At 44.9% G+C, this 22,771-nt stretch overlaps 1 protein-coding gene across 1 annotated transcript in view; it reads left to right on the forward strand.

Moving 5' to 3' along the window:
* WWTR1 (WW domain containing transcription regulator 1) overlaps positions 1-22,771 on the forward strand; it is a 92,190-nt gene that overhangs the window by 60,916 nt on the left and 8,503 nt on the right. Inside the window, exons 2-3 of the mRNA XM_035134023.2 lie at positions 3,611-3,747; positions 18,612-18,817. Of these exons, the coding sequence (XP_034989914.1) occupies positions 3,611-3,747; positions 18,612-18,817 (343 nt within the window). The remainder of the gene's footprint in view (positions 1-3,610; positions 3,748-18,611; positions 18,818-22,771) is intronic.

The raw sequence follows: 22,771 nt of genomic DNA on the forward strand, positions 1-22,771 counted from the left end.
CACCACACTACAAATAGTTTTCTTCACCTCCCAGGACTCTTAAGTGAAGGCAGTTTATGTGCTTGGCTATGAGTCACTCTGTTGACTAACCGAGTGAGGAGAGATTGAGCGATGCCCGTGCATGTGAAACTTCAAGAATCATTGCTTACACGCTTTCGAACTTTTCACGAGGCCACTGGAAGCTCAACAATTACGTGTCCGAGGTGGGGCGTTTGAAAAGCTAAAGTTCTGAGAAGCCCAATATACCTGACAGAGAGTGTTGGACAAAAACCTGGGAGATGAGGGTTCAAATCCCCAGTCAGCACCAAAGATCACTGGGTGGCCTTGGTCACATCCAAACCACACATTTAAAGCCTTCTCCCACCACTTTAACAGGCATGGCCTCTCCCAAAGAATTACAGGAACTGTACCACTCAACAGCCGTAAGAATATACAGTTCCTATGAGTCTTTTGGGGGAAGCAGTGATGGTCAAAGTTGGAACATCTCTCATTCCAACAACCTGAAATCTATCTCTGTGTTTCATGGGTCTGCTCTTGCTTTTTCCTTTCTGTTGTGACCTCAGCTTCAGTACTTTGTGCTGTTTTGCTTCCTTATTCACCCCCCCCACGCCCAATAGCTAAGGAGGGACAGGAAGCAGCTGGTAGAGCTCAGCCTTTCAAATCCCTTTGTAGAAAAAGGGGCATTTCCAGTGGGTTTGGTCCAGATTACATGAAGGCTTAGAGTACTGGCTGGCAAAGCAAAGAGGAGCAAAACAAAACACCAGGCTCTGCGGTTCGTTTCATTCTCAATTGGTGAGCAAGAAAGCAAATGCTGCAGCAAGGGAGTGCTGTGTGACAAATGTGTTTCCCAAAAGAGTAGATATCACTTGGCGCTGTGACATTTACAGCATGCCAGCAACCAGGGGTGGGGGCAGGAAGAGGCAATGGCTGGAAACAATGGCTGCTTTTAAAGTGGCAGCCTTGTTAAAATAAGCCTTCACGTTTGCTCCCTCTAGCATTTATTGGAGGTATGTCTAGTATTTTGGACCTTGCCCAAATATTGATTGATTTTACTTATATGCTGCTTTCCCACAACGAGCTGAACTACAGCAAACATTCAAAACCTCAGAACCCTGGAAATACATATATACAAAACACAGAGCATGTTAGTAAATTCAAAATAACAAAAAAATCAGCAAGTTAGCAAACACAGAATAAATCCAGTATTACAGCAACAAAAATCTAGGCTTAAATTACATAAACACAAGGCAAAAATGAAAGTTAAGCAACAATAAAGTTTCTGGTACTGGCCAAAGAATGTTTCATAAATGCAGTTCGGAGGGGAGGGGTAGATGCCATACAGCTGATATACAGGCTAGATGATATAGGCTCTCACATTTCTCCTCCATTCGCAGCAAAATTCAAATGGCAGGGTGGGCAATGATGGCAAGTCTTTTCCCCAGCCCCCTGGAAGTACCAACAGCATGTGCAGGTCTTATTGCAAATATGCAGGTGAAACAGTAAAACAGTGGTCACCGTTTTTTAAGGCCCATCAGCACATTTGGGTTTTAGACACCATACCCTCTGGTCACTTCTCCCTTCAGATCAGTCCCACACCGGAGAAAGTATGTGCATACTCACATAATTTTCCCTAGGGATTGGGGTGAAAGTAAAATCTACTAAAATTAATCTAAACCTTGGGGAACAGGTAGAGCTGAATGAGGAAGTGGGGAAAGTATCACTCTTCCAGCTTCCTCCTTAATGTCTATGTGCTTTTCTTTGGGGGGGGGGCTTGTTCAGATCCTTTGCGGGCACCATGGGAAGACCTCAAGGGCACCATTGTGCACATGGGCACCATGTTGGCAGCCCTTGTGGTAAAAGGTTCAGCTATATTTCGGACCTCCATGCTTTGAATGGAGGTGCTAAGTTGGATTTCAAACAGCTTCCCAAACTAAGCTTGGTGATTTACAATTTGCAGCCAAGTTGTATGTTTTCAGTAACGTTCCTAATTTCTCCTAAAATCCCAATGCGGCTTTCATCATTTTTATGCAGTAGAAAGGAAAGTACACTTATATCTGCCTAATTACTGTACTGGCTAAAACTAGTATGGTAAAAGAATACGCTGAAACACTGCAATATGGAAACTGTTGTATATGCATCAGCCCTCAATGAATGGAATTTAAGCGTAAACCTGTCTTTACATTTTGAAACTACCAATATATCCATTCATTTCAGAATTTGGTTTTTGGAAAGCTCCCAGGTTCAATCCTTGGCATTCCCAGTTTGCGGGGTGAGCACTTAAATATGAACAGCATCTCTTCTCAAGAATCAAGAGAGCTTCTGTCAGTCAGTCATTGCTGAGCTAGATGATAAAGTCTGTGTGTGCATGTGCATTCCGATTTAACAGTTGGATTTCTGATTTTAAGAAATAGTTTGTGTAAAAATATGGGCACGACTCATTTAAGGCACTAAGACTAAATGGGCGACCAAGGAGAGCATCATCGCAATTATTCTCATAAACATGCCTTTGGGAACCTATCCTTTGCCAAATTTATAAACTTTATCCAGCAGTCAAATAGATATTAGCCTACTCTCATTTCTGCTAGAAGCATTCTCATTTAAGGTTATTATAATACAGTCGTACCTCAGAAGTAGAATGGAATCCATTCCGGAAGTCCGTTCAATTTCCAAAAGGTTCGGAAACCAAGGCACAGCTTCTGATTGGCTACAGGAAGCTCCTGCAGCCAATTGGAAGCCACATCAGACGTTCGTGTTCCAAAGAACGTTTGCAAACCGGAACACTTGCTTCCGGGTTTGCGGCATTTGGGAGTAAAAAGGTTCGACTCGCAAGGCATTCGGGATCCAAGGTATGACTGTACTGAAAGAATCGCTCACAGGTTATTTTCACGGGGGAATAATTTCAGCCCAATATATTATTCCAGTCCTTATTCTGAAATGAATCAAAATCAGAGGGAAGGGGGGGGGGCGGCTTGGGAACCTAAAGAATACAGGAAAGGCAAACATTGCATGGTGTCATGAAAGGGAGAATGAATTAGTATTGAAGGAAACCTTGAAGTGAGGAAGTGAGTCAGTCGCTGGAAGGAAGGGCATGTGAGACGTATAAAGTGAAAGTGACCTTGAGCTGCAAAGTTTTAAAATGTAGGGTAAAGGTGAAAAAAGCTTCGAATTACTTGTAAAAGTTGTGTCAGAGTGTATTTCTTTTCATATTCAAATGACTTCTATTATTATTATTATTTCATTCATAAGGCACATTAGGGGGCACACAAACCAAACCAACATAATATTAGGGGAAATGAAGATTACACGAGAGAAGGATAGTGGGGGAAGAACGTTCAGAGTATAAAGGCATATTGTTTAAACCAGGGTTTCCCAAACTTGGGTCTCCAGCTGTTTTTGGACTACAACTCCCATCACCCCAAGCTAGCAAGACCAGTGGTCAGGGATGATGGGAATGTTTGGATACTGATAAATATTACTGTTGCAAGACCTAGCAAAAGCTAGGTGGAATGGCTGACGTGCACAGATGGACAATCGGAGCTCTGGGTCATATTTGTGACTGAAATCTCCTCAGTTCCTCTCACCCTAAAATGCCTGTGTTTCTGTTTTGCAGCCATATAGAGAAGATTACGACATGGCAAGATCCTCGAAAGACCATGACCCAGCCATTGAATCACATGAGCCATCATCCTTCAGCCGCTTCCACCCCTGTATCGCAGAGATCCATGGCAATGTCACAGCCCAACCTTGGTGAGTAAGAGGATGTTCAGAAAGGGCAAGGGACTCAGCAAACAGCAGCATAATGAAAAGCTTCCCCTTTGATGGACACTCAGTATGACAGGTGGGGGGGAATGATGCCTAACTTCTTGTGATTCATAAACTGATGTATTTTCCTTTCTGGGTTAAGGCCTACATTGGGAGGCTGTGAGGGTGATATCAGAGCACACACACACACACACACCCCTGATGCTGTTCCTGGAAGTCTTTCTTGGTATCAGGTCATAGTAAATTTGCACACCCTCCAATAGTTTTCTGATGAAAATAGGAATGACCTATCCAGCTCCTGCCCACCTAGCAGTTCGAAAGCACATCAAAGTGCAGGTAGATAAATAGGGACCGCTCCGGCGGGAAGGTAAACGGCGTTTCCGTGTGCTGCTCTGGTTCGCCAGAAGTAGCTTTGCCATGCTGGCCACATGACCCGGAAGCTGTCTGTGAATAAACGCCGGCTCCCTCGGCCTATAGAGCGAGATGAGCGCCGCAACCCCAGAGTTGGACACGACTGGACCTGATGGTCAGGGGCCCCTTTACCTTTACCTATCCAATAATAATAATAATAATAATAATAATAATAATAATAATAATAATAATAATATATTTTTACTATTTATACCTCACCCATCTGATTGGGTTGCCATTCTGGGCAGGTTCCAACATATAAAAAACGATAATAAAACATAAACATTAAAAAAACCTTTCCTATACAGGGCTGCTCAGATAGCTCAGGGGGGTCAGATAACTCCATACCCTCCAACATTTCTCTGATAAAATAGGGATGTCCTAAGGAAAACCGGGACATTCTGAGATCAAATCAGAAACCACCCTGGCTTCTGTAAATCAGAGACGTCCCTGGAATATAGGGACACTTGGAGGGTCTGAGTTTGTGCTATGTTTTACTTTGATAGAGAAACCACATTAACTCGTGAATGGATGGTATGCGTAATAATATGCAGATAACTTGGGAGTTTTTCTAGTTCACTTTGTGGACCTGTGTTTGGATTTGCAACGCCGAACCGAATCAGTGTTATTTGTGCTACAATAAACCTCCTTTCTGTTTGTTTTCTCCTGACAACTATCTCGGCAACTTTTATCTGGAGCACAAAGGGGGAGTGTGGGATTGCTCTCTGAGTCACTGGACAGTGGCAAATGTATCATGAGAATTAAATATAAAGAATAAACCTGAGTAAACTCCCGAAGGCTAGGGGACAATTAAGTGAGTCATACCAAATGGTAATAGTGAGCTTGCTTCCTGCAATACCCTAAGGATCAGAGTGAGTAATACGGTGTTAAAAACTGAAATTAACACTCCTATTGCTTAACACCACTCATGACATAGCTGCCCAAACAGAGGTTTTAATTGGCCTAATAAAACATAGTAAAAAACGGTAAGCCCCCAGTGGAAGAGAAAGCCCATAATTGACAGACCCTCACCTCTTGGCCTCCCTGACCAGATTGGTATATGTACTTACAGTACTTAAGATATTTGCATACTTCTTTGCAAAGTGGTTCTCCTTAGAATCACCTCCCCTTTGAATTAGGCTGATGGCATTGTGGTGTCTGCCAGAAATGAATTTTTCATAGGCCAGTTGACTGTAATAATTCTCCTGCTCATATTTAACCCTAAGCCAGACCATGGTTTAGTATGAATTAGCAAACATACACACTGCTGGAAAGAAGATTGCAGCTGCTTTTCTTTTCTTTGGTGGCTTTCTTGCTGTGCTATGCTGAGTGAAGCCATGGTTTGGCTCAGTATACTGTATCATCTGAATTCAGGATCATGGTTTACCTCTCTCCAGACAAACCACAAGCTGTAACCTAGGTGTGCCCAGGTATTTGGGCCCAATGTTGGCTGCTATTGTGTTTATTCTTTAAGTTTTAACATACTTTTAATGTTTTTTGTACACTGCCTTGCGATGTTCATAGCTGCCAAGTTTTCCCTTTTCTCGCGAGGAAGCCTATTCAGCATAAGGGAATTTCCCTTTAAAAAAGGGAGAACTTGGCAGCTATGGTGATGTTTACATGAAAAGCAGTACAGAAATTGTTTTAATAAATAACTAATACTGACTGAAGCGTTAAGACCATTCTAAGAAATTATGACAGAAAATCGCAGGGTATTTTTTTAGCAAGCGGAATGCAATAGGCTTCAGATTATATGAGCCAAAACTAACCAAACTATGCAGATGAGGAAGTATTCAAGTTTTTAGACAAATGCAAAGTTATTATTTTGAATTACAGTAGTGAGTATTAATACAACACCTGAGCAAATGAGATTGGGGTAGACTAGGCTGTAATTCACATAGGACTCTGGTTGGTTGCATGCAGGCATACTCAGGTTAGACAATGCAATTACAAACTGCGATTCCAAGTGCACAGAAAGCCTGATATAGAATGCTTCCTGAATGGTTTGCCTGTTGTATTGCAGCCTGGGCCAATGTACTCATTGAGAATGTGAGAAGAACTTACTGGATTAGCCAATGACCCATCTAGTTCAGCATCTCTTTATTACTCATAGCAGTTACAGCCCTATTCACATTTACCCAGAGTAAGTCCAGTTGAATTCAGTTGCAGCTTCTTTGAGTAGATATGCATATAATTGTACTGCACACTTTTCTTTTGGGAATCCTAATTCAAAGTAAAATCAGGATCTGAACTGGATTTTTAAAACCTGGTTAAGAGGGAACCTGATTAGCATTAACCATGGTTAATAGCTACATGAATGTGACTACTAAGCTAGAGATAAAGCTGACAAGGGAAGAGGAGATTCATGCTAGCAGTGGGGGAACACAGCATACTTTCCCAGACATTGAAAACTGCCTTATACTGAATCACACCATTAGTCCATTTGTCTACTCTCAGTAGTGGTGGCTCTACAGATAGGGGACACTCCCAGCTTTAGCTGGAGGTGCCGGGATTGAGCCTGGGACCTTGTGTATCCAGAGCCTGTGCTCTACCGCTGAATTATGTTTTGTCTCCTAATTTCCAAATTCTGGTTTTCAGAGCACCGGTGTTTGCAGTTCAGTGGCAGTAAGAACCATTTTCCCCTGGTCATATCCCAGTGCTGTAAAATCTGTTTTGCTGAGTTCATGTCAGGTATTTAAGCAAGCAGATTTTTGGGAATGCTGCTTGAGCCCTGAAGCCAGATCTTTTGTGCCAACATCCCACCAGACAACACAAGCAGAATGGAAACTGGATAAGAAGTCAAAACCACCCTTCTGGCAATAGCTGGTTCAAAACCTTTTAGTGAAAGCAGGCTACACCTCTGTCTGTTGCCCTCGTGTTATTCAGCACAAGAGGAATTAAAAAATTCTTTTGAAGTTGTGCCATGAACAAGGTGGGGGCCTAATTTTTTTTCCAGGTCTGTGTCCTGGCCTGCACTTCCAATTACAAACACGTGTGTCTGTGTGTGTTTATCTTGCACTGCTTCCGATGATGAGATGGAAAGTTTGGCTCTTCCTGTATGGCGTGTTGCTTTTGCTTTATATCTCCCCTGGATCTATGTTTGCAGGGAAACACACAAAAGTACCTGTGGAGGGTCTATCGACAATAATGCAACTAAACGGTAGTAGCACCGTAGATAAGCCTTGAGGTAAAAAATGATTGAAATTAACAGTTGTTCTGCCTGGTTTTGCTTCTCCCATTGCTTTCTAGTCTCTGACTCATGCCGTAGATTTATGAGCTAAAGATCTCATATTCCCAGCTCAGTATTTCTGAGATCTCTGCCGGTGTGTCTTTATCTCTTGTATTTCTTCATGATGTATTTACGTCTAGTGCTTATGGCAGGACCATCTTCTTAACTGTGTGCATTCAGTTTAGAATTCATATTCATACTGGCACTGCCTTACATTGGGTCTAGATTGATTCCTTCTCCTAATACTGTATGGTTATATGCAAATAACAGTTTCCCAGACTACAAGAATATGTGTGTCATATATATATATATATATATATATATATATATATATATATATATATATATGACCCTGTGTGGTGAAAGTATTCCTTCTTAAAGAGAAAAACGGGATAAGAACACCAGAAGAGGTTGCCAGATCAGGTCAGTGGCCCATCTAGTCCAGCATCCTGTTCTCACGGTCGCCAGGCAAAGGACGGAAAGCAGGACCTGGGCATCGCAGCGCTCTACCCCACTTGAGATTCCCAGCAACTGGCATTCAGAGGCATACAGTGGTGCCTCGCTTAACGAATGCCCTGCTTAACGAAATTTCCGCTTAATGAAAGGATTTTTCGAGCGGAGCTTGCCTCGCTAGACGAATGCGTTTTACGAAAAATCCGTCTAGCGAATCGCGGTTTCCCATAGGAATGCATTGAAATTCAATTAATGCGTTCCTATGGGCAAAAAAAAATTCAAAATTTTTTCACTGCATTCCTATGGGATTCGCTAGACGAATTTTTTCGCTATGAGAAAAGACCCGTGGAACGAATTAATTTCGTCTAGCGAGGCACCACTGTACTGCCTTTGACTGTGGAGGGAGAACACAGGCTGGTAGCCATTGATACTTACCCTCCTTTAATTTGTCTCAGTCTCTTTTGAAGCCATCCAAGATGGCGGCACTCATTACTTCCTGTGGGAGCAAATTCCATGGTTTCATGATGGAATGGTCTGTTCCTTTGAAAATGAGAATAAACTTGAGAAGTCCGCAATAACTCCTTGTGCAGACACAACAGCACAGGCCTGGTGATCCCAGCAACTCTTCTCAGTAGGTCTTGCCCCAATGAAAAAGTTGCAAGTGCAGAAGGTCCCCACCTTCCCACCACTCTCTCCTCGGCTCCTCCTCTCCAGGGTCTTTCCCAAACACGTAGTCGCAAACTGTGTTTGCACACAGCCCATCTCTGTCCTGCCCTATCATTTCTCTGCATGTTCTAGGAGATCTGGTGGGAGGGGAGCTGGTTGCAGCAGGAGAGGGAGACCCCTTGGCTCCTTCAGCAGCCTGCCTTATCTGTGTCTCTTGCCTCCCCCCTCTTCTCTCCAACTTCCACTTCTGCCTCTGATTCTGGACTGTCTCTGCCACAGCCTCTTCCTGCTCACCAAACCCTCTTGTGCCTTCAGCTTCTGACACCTTTTCCTCCTAGTCTGCTAACTCCTCTCCCTCTGACCATTCATTGTCATCCCACCAACAATCCCCTGGCTCTGAGCCTTCTTCCCCTGGGGGTTCCCTTGAGTGCCTCCCACTGCTCCTCTGCCTCCAGCCAATCCATGACAGAGCCTTCCATAGGCCACGTGCCAATGGTGGATGGCGCCAGAGGTAGAAGTGGGTGGAGCCAATAGTGTAAATTTGTACAATAAGCTAGTTTCTATCCACTTGCACCTCTGTATCCTCCGGGATGCGGGTGGCGCTGTGGTCTAAACCCCTGAGCCTCTTGGGCTTGCTGATCAGAAGCTTGGCAGTTCGAATCCGCATGATGGTGACAAGCTCCCGTTTGTTCTATCCCAGCTTCTGCCAACCTAGCAGTTCGAAAGCACGCCAGTGCAAGTAGATAAATAGGTACCGCTGCAGCGGCAAGGTAAACAGTGTTTCAGTGTGCACTGGCACTCATCATGGTCCTCCATGCTCCAGTAGCGGTGTAGTCATGCTGGCCACATGACCCGGAAAGCTTTCTGTGGGCAGACGCTGGCTCCCTTGGCCTGAAAAGCGATGAGCACCGCACCCCACAGTCACCTTTGACTGGACTTAACCATCTAGGGTTCCTTTACCGTTACTCTCTATCCTCCAGGCAGACCTTCCAAATGCAGAGCAGATTCTCTGCCACTGAGTACCTCCTGGTTTCTTTTCCTAGAGGCCTTGCTGACACCAAAGTATTCCCGCTAATGCTACTTTGCCTTTCCTTCCACTTGGCAATTTCGCAAGAAAATAAGAAGAAAGTGCTCCCTCCCCCTTTCTATCCTTTCCACTCAAAAAGGAATTCCGATCTGACCTTCCTACTTGGCAGTCTGCACTGTTGTCTTGCCAGACAGGCTGTAGGCCCCTGCAATTGCTGTTGTGATGTGATTGATGGGTGGCAAGTGGAAAAGCTGGTCTGGTGTTTGAGCTGGATGCAAGAAATGTCAAAGGAAAAAAGGCCCAATGAGTTGCCGTTGAGTCGAGAACCATGCCACACCGGTTCTCTGGGACAGCTTTCCTTATCCAAAGTATTTTATCCTTTGGCTTCCGCCGGCAGTGTTGAACTAATGTATCGTCCACTCTTTCTCCGTCAGCCTTCTTGGCACAGCAGAGTAGGATTTTTGGCCTGGTTCTCATGTGCAAATGACGGCAGAGTGGCTCTTTGAAGTGCAGCCACTTGGAGAGAGAGCTCTGCTTGGTGAGCTCCCCTTTAAAAAGAAAAGAAAAGTCTTATAGTATCTTCAGGACTAGCGGCATAAGTTTCCATGGACTAGAGCAGGCATCCCCAAACTGCGGCCCTCCAGATGTTTTAGCCTACAACTCCCATGATCCCTAGCTAACAGGACCAGTGGTCAGGGAAGATGGGAATTGTAGTCCAAAACATCTGGAGGGCCGATGAAGTTTGGGGATGCCTGGACTAGAGCTCACTGTATCAGTTGCATGAAGTGTCCCCCTCTGTTGGCAGATTGTATACACACACACAGTAAGGGTGGTAACCCATGAAGTTGTCCTATTCGTGCAAGGACACCTTCTAGCACTATGGTGGTACCCTCCAAAATCTGCTCCAGGGAGTTGGGGGAACTCCCAAAACAGATCTGGGGGCATGTGGAGGAAGGAGAGAGAAAGGAGGTTCCACTGAGCAAGCTGAAGTCCTTGCATGAAGGACACAACTCTGCGGATACAGCCCAAACTGTTTGTGAATGGAGAAAGATAGATATATACCCTAGGGTTGGCATACGTTCCGAGTTTCCCAGACATAGCCAGTATTTGGCTCTTGTAAACAGCGTCTGGGTGGAAATCGCTGAAATGGCCGGGAAAATCTGGTCGTATGGCAGCCCATGTAGAAAGTGTAGGCTTTGGTGAATTTCATTGAAGAAGAAGAAGAAGAAGAAGAAGAAGAAGAAGAAGAAGAAGAAGAAGAAGAAGAAGAAGAAGAAGAAGAAGAAGAAGAAGAAGAAGCTCAAAACCTCATTATTATTATTATTATTATTTAAGATTTTGTGTCAGTTTTTTTTTTCAAATATGGCAGCCCTATATATACATAATCATGCACACACAGGTATGTGGGGTAAGTGGAATCAGAAGTCCATGGAATGCAAAGGGCACTCTCTGTGACAGCTCCCTGCAGCAGTGTTTTCAAGCAACTGCTAGCACAACCTGCATTAAAAATGGCTTGCATTGGCTTAATGAGAATCGGCGCACGTGGAGCTGCAATCATCACATAGATCTGCCTTCATGCAACTGCATTTCAAGTGGCCACCCACACTGCTATTCATGTATGAGGTTTCCCTCCCCCCCCCCCCCCCCAGCTAGGCTTATGATTTGATGTGCTCGATTCTTGGCTGATAAATAAGAACTGAATTTGCAAAAAAGAAAAGAAAAAAAGCATTCTTCTGAACGCAGACAAATGGAAGTCTCTCCATTACCAGGTTTGCAACAGCACAGCAGGAAGAGAAGTGGAGGAAGAACACTACTTCTGCCATCTCCTCTCTGGAAGGGAGCATGCTCACATTAGGGTGTGTGTGTGTGTGTGTGTGTCTGCGTGCCATGTGCAAGATATATGTGCTATATATTTGTGTGCGTGTGTGCATGTTTGATGTGATATACAGGGTGAGTCTTTTAAAAGCAGCCCCATGGAACATGTGTACTCGGTATCCACGGGGCCTCTTTTAAAGGACTCACCCTTTATATACACACATAGGCACACTTTACAATTTCCTATCCTGTATTTTTCACAGCGGGTGGGAAAAAAAAGGAGAGGCAGGGAAAACACAAGCCTCTGCTGCTCCCCCTCCAAACTGCCTTGAAAGTGCCCACCTCGAGTGGAGGAGATAGGGCAGGCTTTCTCAGGCTTGGCTCCATCAATACTTTCCACCCATTCTGACTTATTTTTTCCTCTTTCTTCAAGTCACCAGGAAATCCTACAGATAAAAAGCATAGTGCAAACCTCTGTTAACAACGAGGGGGTGACCCACACTTTCCATATCCTGCTGTGATAATATGGGATGTGACCTTCAGAGGTGCCGATTGTTCAGATTTGGGTACATTAGTCATGTGGAGCTTCCAGAAATAAGGAGAATGAACTTCCCTTTGCCGAAGCTGGTGTTCGCTACAACATACCTGAGATTTTGAGAGAGCATGCCCCAGCCTCAGCTCTGTCGTTGCTTCACCTGCGCTGTGAAAGCTCTTCCGGTTTCAAGCTGTGTTTGATCACTGCAGATCCTGAAATGAACTGGCAGGTACCAGATGGGGATTGTGATGAATAATATAGTTTTCAGGTGATGGGTGTATAATTTCTGAGGCACCTGAATCAACCTCTGCCCCATTTTGTAGAAAAGCTTTTCCTTTTCAAAAATGTTTTATTTTTCATTTTCACATTTTACAATATAATCACACATCTGAGTTAGCAGATCTAATTGAAATATCCAATCATTGACCCCCCACTTTCTGTGGTTACTTTTGTTACATCTTTCCCCACTGATCCAGATCATATCTTATCTACTAGTCATCCTTTATGTTCTATTTAAGTTATTCTCACTGCACGTTTTTATATCAGTCCTGCTAGTGATTTAAGTTGTTTACAGTAATTTTTCAGATAATCAATAAATTTTCCCCATTCTATATTAAAACATCTCTCTTCTTGGTTTCTTAATCTTCTGCATATGACATTTCTGCGTATACCATCAGTTTTTATTGTCAGTCTCCCTTAGTTGGAACTGTTTCTTCTTTCCATTTCTGGGCATACAAAACCCAGAGTCATTTGAAGCTATGTATGCTGCATGTACCTTGATGTGGGGAATCATGTTTTCTCTTGGAAGGGTTCTGTGCATTCTGTGACTCTGCAGCTGGACCTCAAGCTATTTGGCATCCTGAGCACCTTGGTTTTAGGAATAAAGGTAAAGGGACCCCTGACCATTAGGTCCAGTCATGACCGACTCTGGGGTTGCGGAGCTCATCTCGCTTCCGGGTCATGTGGCCAGCATGACAAAGCCGCTTCTGGCGAACCAGAGCAGTGCACGGAAACACCGTTTATCTTTCCGCTTGGAGCGGTACTGTCAGAGGTTCTGGTGACTACTCTAGAGTAACGACGCTCCGCATGCTTGTCTTTCAGCAGTTTTTATTTAGTGCAGGCTATTTACAGTGAGCTGGGTATGTACAACATGTCTGCTCAGTCCGATGCAGAATCCGGCACTGCCCCCCCCCCACGTGACCTTCTCCAACATAGTAGTCTCGGGACAGTGAATCTCCTCCCTCCCTTTCTTCTGCGTAATTCCGGAACCGGAGGAAGGGGTCTATGCTCCAGGCTTTCGCTTTCTCCCTTCTCCCCCTCCTTTGCCTCACTCCTGTGTGACCGGGGCTCTCTCATGCTGCTGGAGCCCTGGCCCTCTCTCTCCATTCCCTCACTAACTTCCTCCGAGCCCTCGCTTCCCTCGCTACTTGGGGAGGAGCTACTTCTGATGCAAGGGGGCGGTTCTCTGTACTTTCCACCCCTTACAGGTACCTATTTATCTACTTGCACTTTGATGTGCTTTCGAACTGCTAGGTTGGCAGGAGCAGGGACCGAGCAATGGGAGTTCACCCCATCACAGGGATTTGAACCGCCAACCTTCTGATCAGCAAGTCCTAGGCTCTGTGGTTTAACCCACAGCGCCACCTGCGTCCTTGGTTTTAGAAATACATGCATATTAAAAGCAGGCTGTTAATCCACAAGGCTGAAAAGAGAGGCGTGACAGCATGTGGCCAATGCCTGGTGAAAATTTAGAAGCCAGGGTGGGAAATGGACTGAGGTTTTTTTAGTGGGGCTCCAACACCCTCTATGCTATGGCTCCCCCCCCCCACACACACCTTCACCATGGCTAGTGGAAGCAAAATAAGTTGTGCAGTATGAGCAGAATTATCTAGATTTCCAAAAGATGCACATGCTCCAAAATTTAGCTTTGTTTGGCACAGAATCTAGGTCGCCTTGTCTCACAATGCAGACTCTTATATAGGGTTTGCAAAGTCCAATCCAGAGAAAACTTTTAAGAGTGCAAAAATACCATTCATAAAACTGTACGCCAGTGTCTTAATCTCTACCCCCCTCACACATCCCACAGCTCCACCTGTGCAATGAAGACCACAATCCTAAAAAAGCTATGCTTGTTATAAGCCTGATTGAAGACCCTGGAAGTTACATCTGAGTAAACATGTGTAGGATTTTGCTGTCAGACCACAGTTGGCTATATGCAGGAAGCAGGGCAACTCCAAGGTGCACACTTGTACACTGATTGGACCCACCTAGTCCTTGATGTGGCCTGCTGACCACCCAAGAAAGGTAATATGGCCACAGTCTATAAAAACCACCTGGTTAAAACTGTTTTGCCATTAATCCCAATGAGTGGCATTGCACCTGCATCGTTTTAACAAGAAACCAATGAGGATAGGAAATGGATGCTGAGTGTTTGCTGCCCTACACCTCTCTAGGTATCTGCTCCTAATGGATGGGAGTTTTCTACATGGTTATTCTCCACCCAGAACTCCCAAAGAGAAGGTTCTCTGTGCACGTAGGACAGTGTAGTGTGTTTTTATTTAATACTTTACAGATTTTTGGACCATGGCATGCTCCAAACTGAAAAGCAGTATTTTTGCTGACCTTGTTAGAAGGCTAATGCTGTTTCTGGGAAGTAAACGAAACAGGCAGTTCTTTGTTGGAAAGAGGAGAGAGAGAGAGAGAGAGGCTCTCCCCCCTTCACAATGTCGTGACTAAGTCAAAAGTGTAATGTGGCTGAGTTTTGCTTCTGCAGACATGTGTTTTTCATCAGACAGCTCTGCATGACACTTGGCGCTGGCCAGTTCGTAATGAACTATTCTGGGGGTGGGGTGGAGTACCTTTTCTATGGGGGCTAACCCACAACTGTAGTTAGAATCTGCCGAGGCCAAAAGAATAAAAACTGCGCCAGCCATTTTAACAAATGCGTCATTGACGTTTTACACCTGTGATGGGTGTCTCCTCCGCCTGTAGCCTCTGCTTCGTGTATATCCAGCAAATAAATCGCCCATTCTGCTGCCAAAGGACCATTCTTGCTAATGGTTGTTAACCCTGCTCTGGGGTAAATTTGTACATTAAACTTAACGAAGAATATAGCAAGGGCCTGTGCGAGGCCTAGTTGGAAAGTAAGCGTGGTTGAGTTTCCCAGTGGACTGAAGAGAAATAATCTTGCTTCGGTTTACAGTGCAAAACGAAAACACATATGGTCACAAATCACACGTTAATCCTGGGACTTAGAGAGGTCAAGGTTGTCACGTGTGAAGGTGGTTGTAGCCTTGTGATCTCATTTGTGTGCCCTTACTGAATGCCAGTTGCTGGGAACCGCAGATGGGGAGAATGCTGTCGTGCTGAGGTTCAGCTTACTTTTCCCTCCTCCATTGTCCAAGTAGGGTTTGAATCCTAAAGCTGGACTTTTTGCAATAAGGAAGGTGATGAGAAAGCACACTGGAAAGGGTCCGTACATTGTACAATTCGTTCCCTGCGGATCAATGGGAACGAATGCCTGATAAATAGCCAATGTTGTCTAACTTCCCCACAAGCTTTGTGTAAGCAAGTCAGAACGAATGCTAAATTAATAGCTTATCTGGAAGTGGCCCAAGTGAGGTCGCTTTCCAGCTGGTGCCAAATGAGATCACTTCCCTGTTTCTTTTACTTGCTCATGAGTCAGGGGGCCAGGAAGGTCAGAGGCAGTTAAAATGCTTCTGAAAACCAGTTGCTGGAAGTCACAGGAAGGAAGGTGCTCTTGTGCTTGGGTCCTGCTTGCTGGTTTCCAACTGGCACCTGGTTGGCCACTGTGAGAACAGGATGCTGGACAAGATGGGCCACTGTGACTGGCCTGATCCTGCAGGATCTCCTTACGTTCTTAAAATACACTTTAAACTCATGGGGCTTTTGTGCCCCTGTAAGTCTCAAATTGGGTTCAAAAGCCACCTGTGCTGCTTCATAGCCAGCAAGAAACAAGGGCAAAAAAGTGGGCAGATTTGCTGAATGCACCAGACTTCTTCCCGCAGTATGAATGGTGGGTCCTGCCCTGAGGATGATTTCCACCTCATAGCCAGCAGAAAGGCAAGGGGAGGACATTGTTAGCCAGCCGGCGTGATGCCCTCCATCATCTATCAACCATTTGCCATGCCAGCTGTGGCTCATGGGAGTTGTGGTTCAACATCTGGAGAGCACCATGTTGGATATCCCTGCAGTACACATATGGTATCACACAGAGTGTATCTGGGCCGTTTCATAATAAGGCACACATCTGTGGGTTGTGCAGAAATGTGGCCCCAAAAGACCGTCCCTTGTTGTAAGACTGTTCTCATTGCATGAAGGCCTCAACTGCTCTCTGCTCCTTCCAGGTGGAATGATTATCAGAGGGAACACTCTAGGACTGCTGTTCATTATTAGCAGCATTGCTTCAGCCAATTGCTCCTGTGGCAATGTCTGAGCGGCTACAAAAATAGGATACCCAGTGGTAAGGTAACTCACAAATGGTTGCTTTCGAGGGGTAATGTTTGCATCTCATCTGTCCTCCGAAGGTGATCAGGGTGGCTCATATCAGATGGTCTGATTGAATTGAATTGAATAAGAAATTGAATTGCAGTGGGTGATTTCAGACCACTCTCACGTCCCACAGTTCTGTTACTGAAACCAGCCAAATATCCCACACTTTATGCTAAATTTTAAAACCATGCCGAATCATTCATAGTAGGCACGTAGAGAGGGATCTGCAGCTGTTATAACTGATGTCTTTGATGGCTCTGGAAATTGACCAGCCTAAACTTACCTTTTAACATGAGTGGGTGGGGAATAGTAGGATACCTAAGGAATTGCTGACATTCCCGAAAAGGAATCGGTATGACATACCAGCAGTTTGTCAAACGCACCATTTTGCTATTCATGCAGTTTGCATGCTGTAATCGCAGATGGGCAGATTTTCACCGACTGCAACCCAAAGTAAACCTTCTAGAGGCTATTTGGAGGGGAAGGCACTCTTTGTTCAGATGGTATAGACAAGTTTCTCGGGGGAAAGTTGGCAAGAGTCTGCCACAGAGCTTGTGTGGATTTTCCTTTTTTTTTTGCTTTGCTTCCTTTTCTTCTTTTGTTATTTGTGAAAGCCCTATGGATTCCGAGCCACTTCCTCCCTCTGAGTTTATTATTGTTTTACCCGCTTTGATATGTCAACTGTAAGAGAAGAGAGATTAAACAGAAGCATTGAAAAGATGTCTAGCTTTCTCCAACACACCTAGTTTACCTGTTGCCTGCTGGGATGGATGTCGATGTTTCCATTCTCTGCTTGTTCTCCTCAAACCTCCTCTGTTCTTTCTGCCTGTTCTGCTTACCACTACCACCCACCAAGCAAGCCCATCAGCCAGGTGTCTACAAACTCAGTTGTCTGGATTGCTCAGTTGGCTAGAGCTTGGTGCTGATAACACCAAGGTTGCAGGTTGATTCCCCCTATGGGACAGCTGCATATTCCTGCATTGCAGGGGATTGGCCTAGATCAGGCATCCCCAAACTTCGGCCCTCCAGATGTTTTGGCCTACAATTCCCATCATCCCTGACCACTGGTCCTGTTAGCTAGGGATCATGGGAGTTGTAGGCCAAAATATCTGGAGGGCCGCAGTTTGGGGATGCCTGGCCTTGATGGTCCTCAAGATCCCTTCCAACTCTGAAATTCTACGATTGCATTTTGCTGAAGACACACACCCCTACCTGCAAGACTGTTGTTCTTATGTCACGGTTGGATCTAAGAGGCAGCTGAGCATGAAAGGGGAGCATGGAGGACCTTAGAAAGAGGGGCATTCCTGAGCTCTGAGAGCAAATATGCTCAGTTTTTTTATTAAACTATTAAATTAGGAGTTCTTGGACATTGTGGTTTTTTGACTTGGACATTGTTCGTCAGATTAAATTAACCACTTTGGGTGACTTTCAGTCAAAAGACCAAGTCACTTAAGTTTGTGGTGACTGTAACACCCTGCTGAAAACTTGTCAATGACTTTTAATACGGCTTTCACAAAGCGTTGACTTTCAACGTGGTTTGAAGTCGCAGTTCAGTTATGAATCCAAAGGGATAGCTCGGGGCAAATCCACTGGCACTGATCCACCAAGTTAAACCATGAAACTCGCTCTCACAGGAGGCAGTGATGGTCTCACCAACTTGGAGGGCTTTAAAGGACAAATTCATGGAGGAAAAAGCTATCGGTGGCTACTTGCTCTGCCTCCACTGTCGGATGCAGTGATGCTTCCGAACACCAGTTTTTCGAAACCACAGGAGGGGAACAGCGCTCTTGAGGTCGGGTCCTGCTTGCCAACCCACTGGCATCTGGGTGAGGACAGGATACTGGGCTAGATGGGCTATTGGCCTGATCCAGGAGACCACTCTTCTGTTCCTACATTCAGAACAATGCACGGGGAAGTGTCACTCATACAGTAGTAAGGACCTGTCAGTGTGGTTCCAAAGCTGCAGATTTTAAAACAGCTGCATTGCTTTCCAGCGCGTTTCTGGGCCAAATTCAAAGTGTTAACCCTGGTGTTTAAAAGCCTAGATTAGAAGGGGGTTGTATGCTGAAGACATACCTCTTTTGCCTTGGCCTGTAATTTATTTTGGACTGTTTTTAAAGCTGTAATTAATATTCTGTTGAAGGACAGGTGCTAATAATAATAATATACAAATAATTTTCTGAACTGTGTTTTCTCCTTAGTAATGAATCACCAGCACCAGCCGCAAATGACACCCAGTACAACTATATCCCAGCAGAACCACCCTACCCCGAACCCTCAAGCCGCCTTATTGAACATGCCAAATGCCTTGACTTCCCAGCAGCAGCAGCAACAGAAGCTGAGGCTTCAGAGGATCCAGATGGAACGAGAGAGGATTCGCATGCGCCAGGAGGAACTCATGCGTCAGGTATTGCTATGTTTTTAGGCACACCCCATTAGTGCTGTTGGATCTTCGGAAGATTAAAGAGGTCTGAATTCTGCAGAGTTGGGTGAACGCTTGCGTTCAAATAACCATGGAGTGTCCTGGTTTGGGTGTTCACTCCCTCACACAGTGAGGGAGCACGCAGACTTGTTCCTAGCTTCTCCAAATGGCGTATAACAGACTCAGAGGAAGGGAGGGGGTAGGATGTATATGGGGCACTAATATTCCCATGTGCTTTGCTCCTATTGGTGGCTAGTGCCCACATGACCATCACATGGAGAGCCTCCCTAGGACAAAGGCTACAAATACTCCCAAGGGCTTGTTCTTAAGTCTGTTTCAGCAGTTTGCAGCCAGCTGTGAAACTGATGTCATTTTGCATTTACAGATATTGTACGTGTTGCACAATTTTGGACTTCACTTATGATATAAGATTTGGCTTTTATAATGCCTCACATCTGGTGCTTCCTTTACATGGCTTTAAGGAATTATTATTATTATTATTATTATTATTATTATTATTATTATTATTATTATTAACAACTAAACTTGTATATAGCCCTATACCCACAGGTCTCAGGGCGGTTCACAAGATAAAATCACAACGTAAAAACACAAAATACACAATCAAAGGAAGAAAGCATTCGGAACCATTGCAAATAATGCTTTTCACAAACTGGGGAGTATCTCCCTTTAGAAGATACTGTGTTTTGCCCCAAATATTAATCAGTTTCCCTAGATAACACAATTAACCGCTTACTCCAAGGAGCAATATGGGTAGGAATTAAATATAGTCCAGTTTTATGAAGGCAATTTCGGCATTCAGTGAAAGTTTTCTGCGTACGTTTTTCAGTGCTTTATATTCCTGCAGTTGTGTAGGTCCATTCGTAAGAATGAACGGATGCCAACTGTAAATACACCGTATTAGATAAGCTTGGCAGTTTCTAAGTTTTTAGCTTTGCTTACTAAATACAAGCAAAATAATAAACATAAGAATTTAGATCGCTCTCTAGGGGAAGGGTGAAGAACTACAGCTTCCAACAGCCCCAGCTAGCATGTCCAATGCCCAACGATGATTACAGTTGCAGTTCAGTAACATCTGGAGGGCCAAGCCAAATTATCCTAATTTACATAGGCAAAACATTCTGGAAATTTTTTTACGATTCATTTTATTTTTAAAAAATTGAAAAACCACATTGCTCCCTGCCCTAATAGCATACGCAGTTAAGCAAAGTTGCAAACACATCACACCAGATCTGTCTACACTTTTTTTAAAAAAAACCAACAGCTTAGGCTGCTATTCTGTGCTCATTTTCTTAGGAGCTCATCCTAATGAACTCAACAGGGTTTATTTCTGGGTAAATATGCCTAGGACAGGGATGCAAAAGATCTAGAATGGGGGTGGGACTGGAATTCTCCTGCCTACAGTGTCCTTTTGCCTTTGGGATTTCTGCCTTAACCCCCTTTGGCTATTCCAGGGCAACATTTGTTTATACTGTATTTAGTAAGGCGGTATCGCATTTCTTGGCAGCAAACAGAGGTACGGTTTCTATTTGTGCAGCGACACCAGTTGGCATGTCGCTTCTGGCGGGTTGTACCAAGGATGTCACTGACCCTATCAGGGCATATCAAAGTGTGGGCTGCAAAATCCCCTGCCCCCCTCCCCTGCACAGCCCCATCTTTTTTGCTTTTAAAATAACTAGCCAAAGATATATGTAGCTGTTTATGTCAAATCTCCCTCATCGGAAAGCTGTGCCCATTCAAAGGCCAATAATAGTAAAATTAAATATAAAAATGGATTCCGTTTTATCTTCATTGACATGAATGCAAGCTGGCAGCGTTACGTTCTTCTGTAGGCAGTTACCCCAATGGAGCGGCTTTCTCAGTCTTTTTGTTGTTGCTGAGAAGTTAAGTGCCCCTGATCAGTTTGCACTGAGCCTCTCTTACATTTTGATATAAACGTCTTCTTTGTTTATAAAATGATGCACAAGATGGCAAAAAGAATGCAGGGCATAGTCTCCGACTGGGTACCCTTCATATCAGTGTTTGAAATTCTCCTGGCGCCAGTCGCATTTTGCACCTGGCTTCTGGCCACTTGTGACCAAGTGAAGATGCCTGGGCACCAGGATGGCGCCTGACGTCTCTGCCATCTGGAGGTGCATGCCTGCGGATCCTTGGATCTGGACTGTTTTCACACGTTGATACCCCATCCGGTAGAATTCTATCCATTATATTTTATCTGCACAATCAGAATGAATTTCAGGAACCAAAAGGTCTTACAGTCGTACCTTGGAAGTCGAACGGAATCTGTTCCGGGAGTCTGTTTGACTTCCAAAACGTTCGGGAACCAAGGCGCAGCTTCCATTTGGCTGCAGGAAGCTCCTGCAGCCAATTGGAAGCCACGAAAGTAGAAATGGACGTTCAGGTTCCAAAGAACATTTGCAAACCGGAACAATCACTTCCAGGTTTGCGGCATTCGGAAGAGATTGTTCCGTCTTGCTCGTCTTGCAAGGCATTCGAGTTCCAAGGTACGACTGTTTTAAAAAATACAACTCTGGAGCCATCTGGCCCCAAAATGGCAAGTAGGCATTCCGTTCTGGTGGCTGTAACCATGGTTTAAGGAGCATACGTCTTGCCCCAGAGAACACTGGGAATTGTTATTTATGCCTCCCAGAGTCACAGTTTCCGGTGCACTGAACAAGCTACAGTTCCCAGGATGCTTGGGGGGAAGCTGTGTGCTTTAAATGCATGGCACGGATGTGACTTCGGAAGGCTTAGATTATTGGCTCGGCAAGACTGCTTCCAGTAACCCAGCATTGTGTTTCTTTCGCACTCCCTGGTCTGTGCCGCGTTCAGTCGCTTGTTGGGTGGAGGCCCCGCTTTCGCACCCTGAAAAATCCTTAGCCGAGCAGTGCAAGGCATGTCACTTGGTCTTGGGAGGACGGATCTGTTCGAACCTTACGAGCTCCGCCGTGTCGCAGTTGTGCGTGCTAATTTTAACGAGGAGCAGATTTTTTTTTTTTGCCCCCGCCAGCAGCTTTAAAAAAAGAAATTGTGGTGCAATCCTTGGCCCGCAGCCTTTAATCAGCAGGAACCTTTATGAACTTCCTGTCTGCAGTCTGGGCGGTACTGATGGTCGACTCAAGGTAGCAGACCCCACCCAGCTGCCTGAATCCTTTACTGTTGACTTTTCTTGTCATAGAATCGTAGAATTATGCAACCCATTTAAGGGGAGGAAAAATGATGTGTGTGTTTTTTGGGGGGTGCTGGCTGCTAGGCGACTGAAATGAGGTGAAAAGGGTTTGGGTGAAAGGGAGTGGAATTATTTCTCCTCCAGTACCGAGTCCCCAACTTGACAGCAGCTGCTGTTGCCTGGCTATTTTACAGCAGGCTTGCTCTGCAGAAATTTCCGACTCCGCAGCTGCCCTGCTTGGAGAGATACGCCCAGCGGCTCTCCGGAGCTGTCTGCTTAGCTGATGGGGTTTCTCCTTCCCCATATCCCGCTTCAGTTTTAGAAGGTTGGGACAATGTTTGATCACTAATCACTAATTGTTAAACTATGGAATTTGTTTCCACCAAAGAGCAGTGACAGCCTCCAACTTGGATGGCTTTAAAAGAGGATTGCACAAATTCACAGATGATAGGGGATGTCTGTTAGCCACAGTGGCTATGGTCTACCTCCCCTGTCGGAGACAGTATGCCTGGAAACGCCCGCTGCTGGGAGTAACAAGTTGGTAGGGCACTGCTGTGCTCAGGTCTTGTTTGCAGGATTGCCATAGGCATTTGGTTGGCCACTGTGGGACTAGGTGGCCCGCTGACCTGACCTCTCAGGCTTTTCTTATGTGTTCAAGTAGCATTTCCCAAACTTGGGTCTCCGGTAGTTTTTTGGACTACAATTCCCATCATCCCTGACCATTGGTCCTGCTAGCTAAGGGTGATGGG

The sequence above is a fragment of the Zootoca vivipara genome, chromosome 5 (assembly GCF_963506605.1).
Source record: "Zootoca vivipara chromosome 5, rZooViv1.1, whole genome shotgun sequence".
Classification (NCBI taxonomy): Eukaryota; Metazoa; Chordata; class Lepidosauria; order Squamata; family Lacertidae; genus Zootoca; species Zootoca vivipara.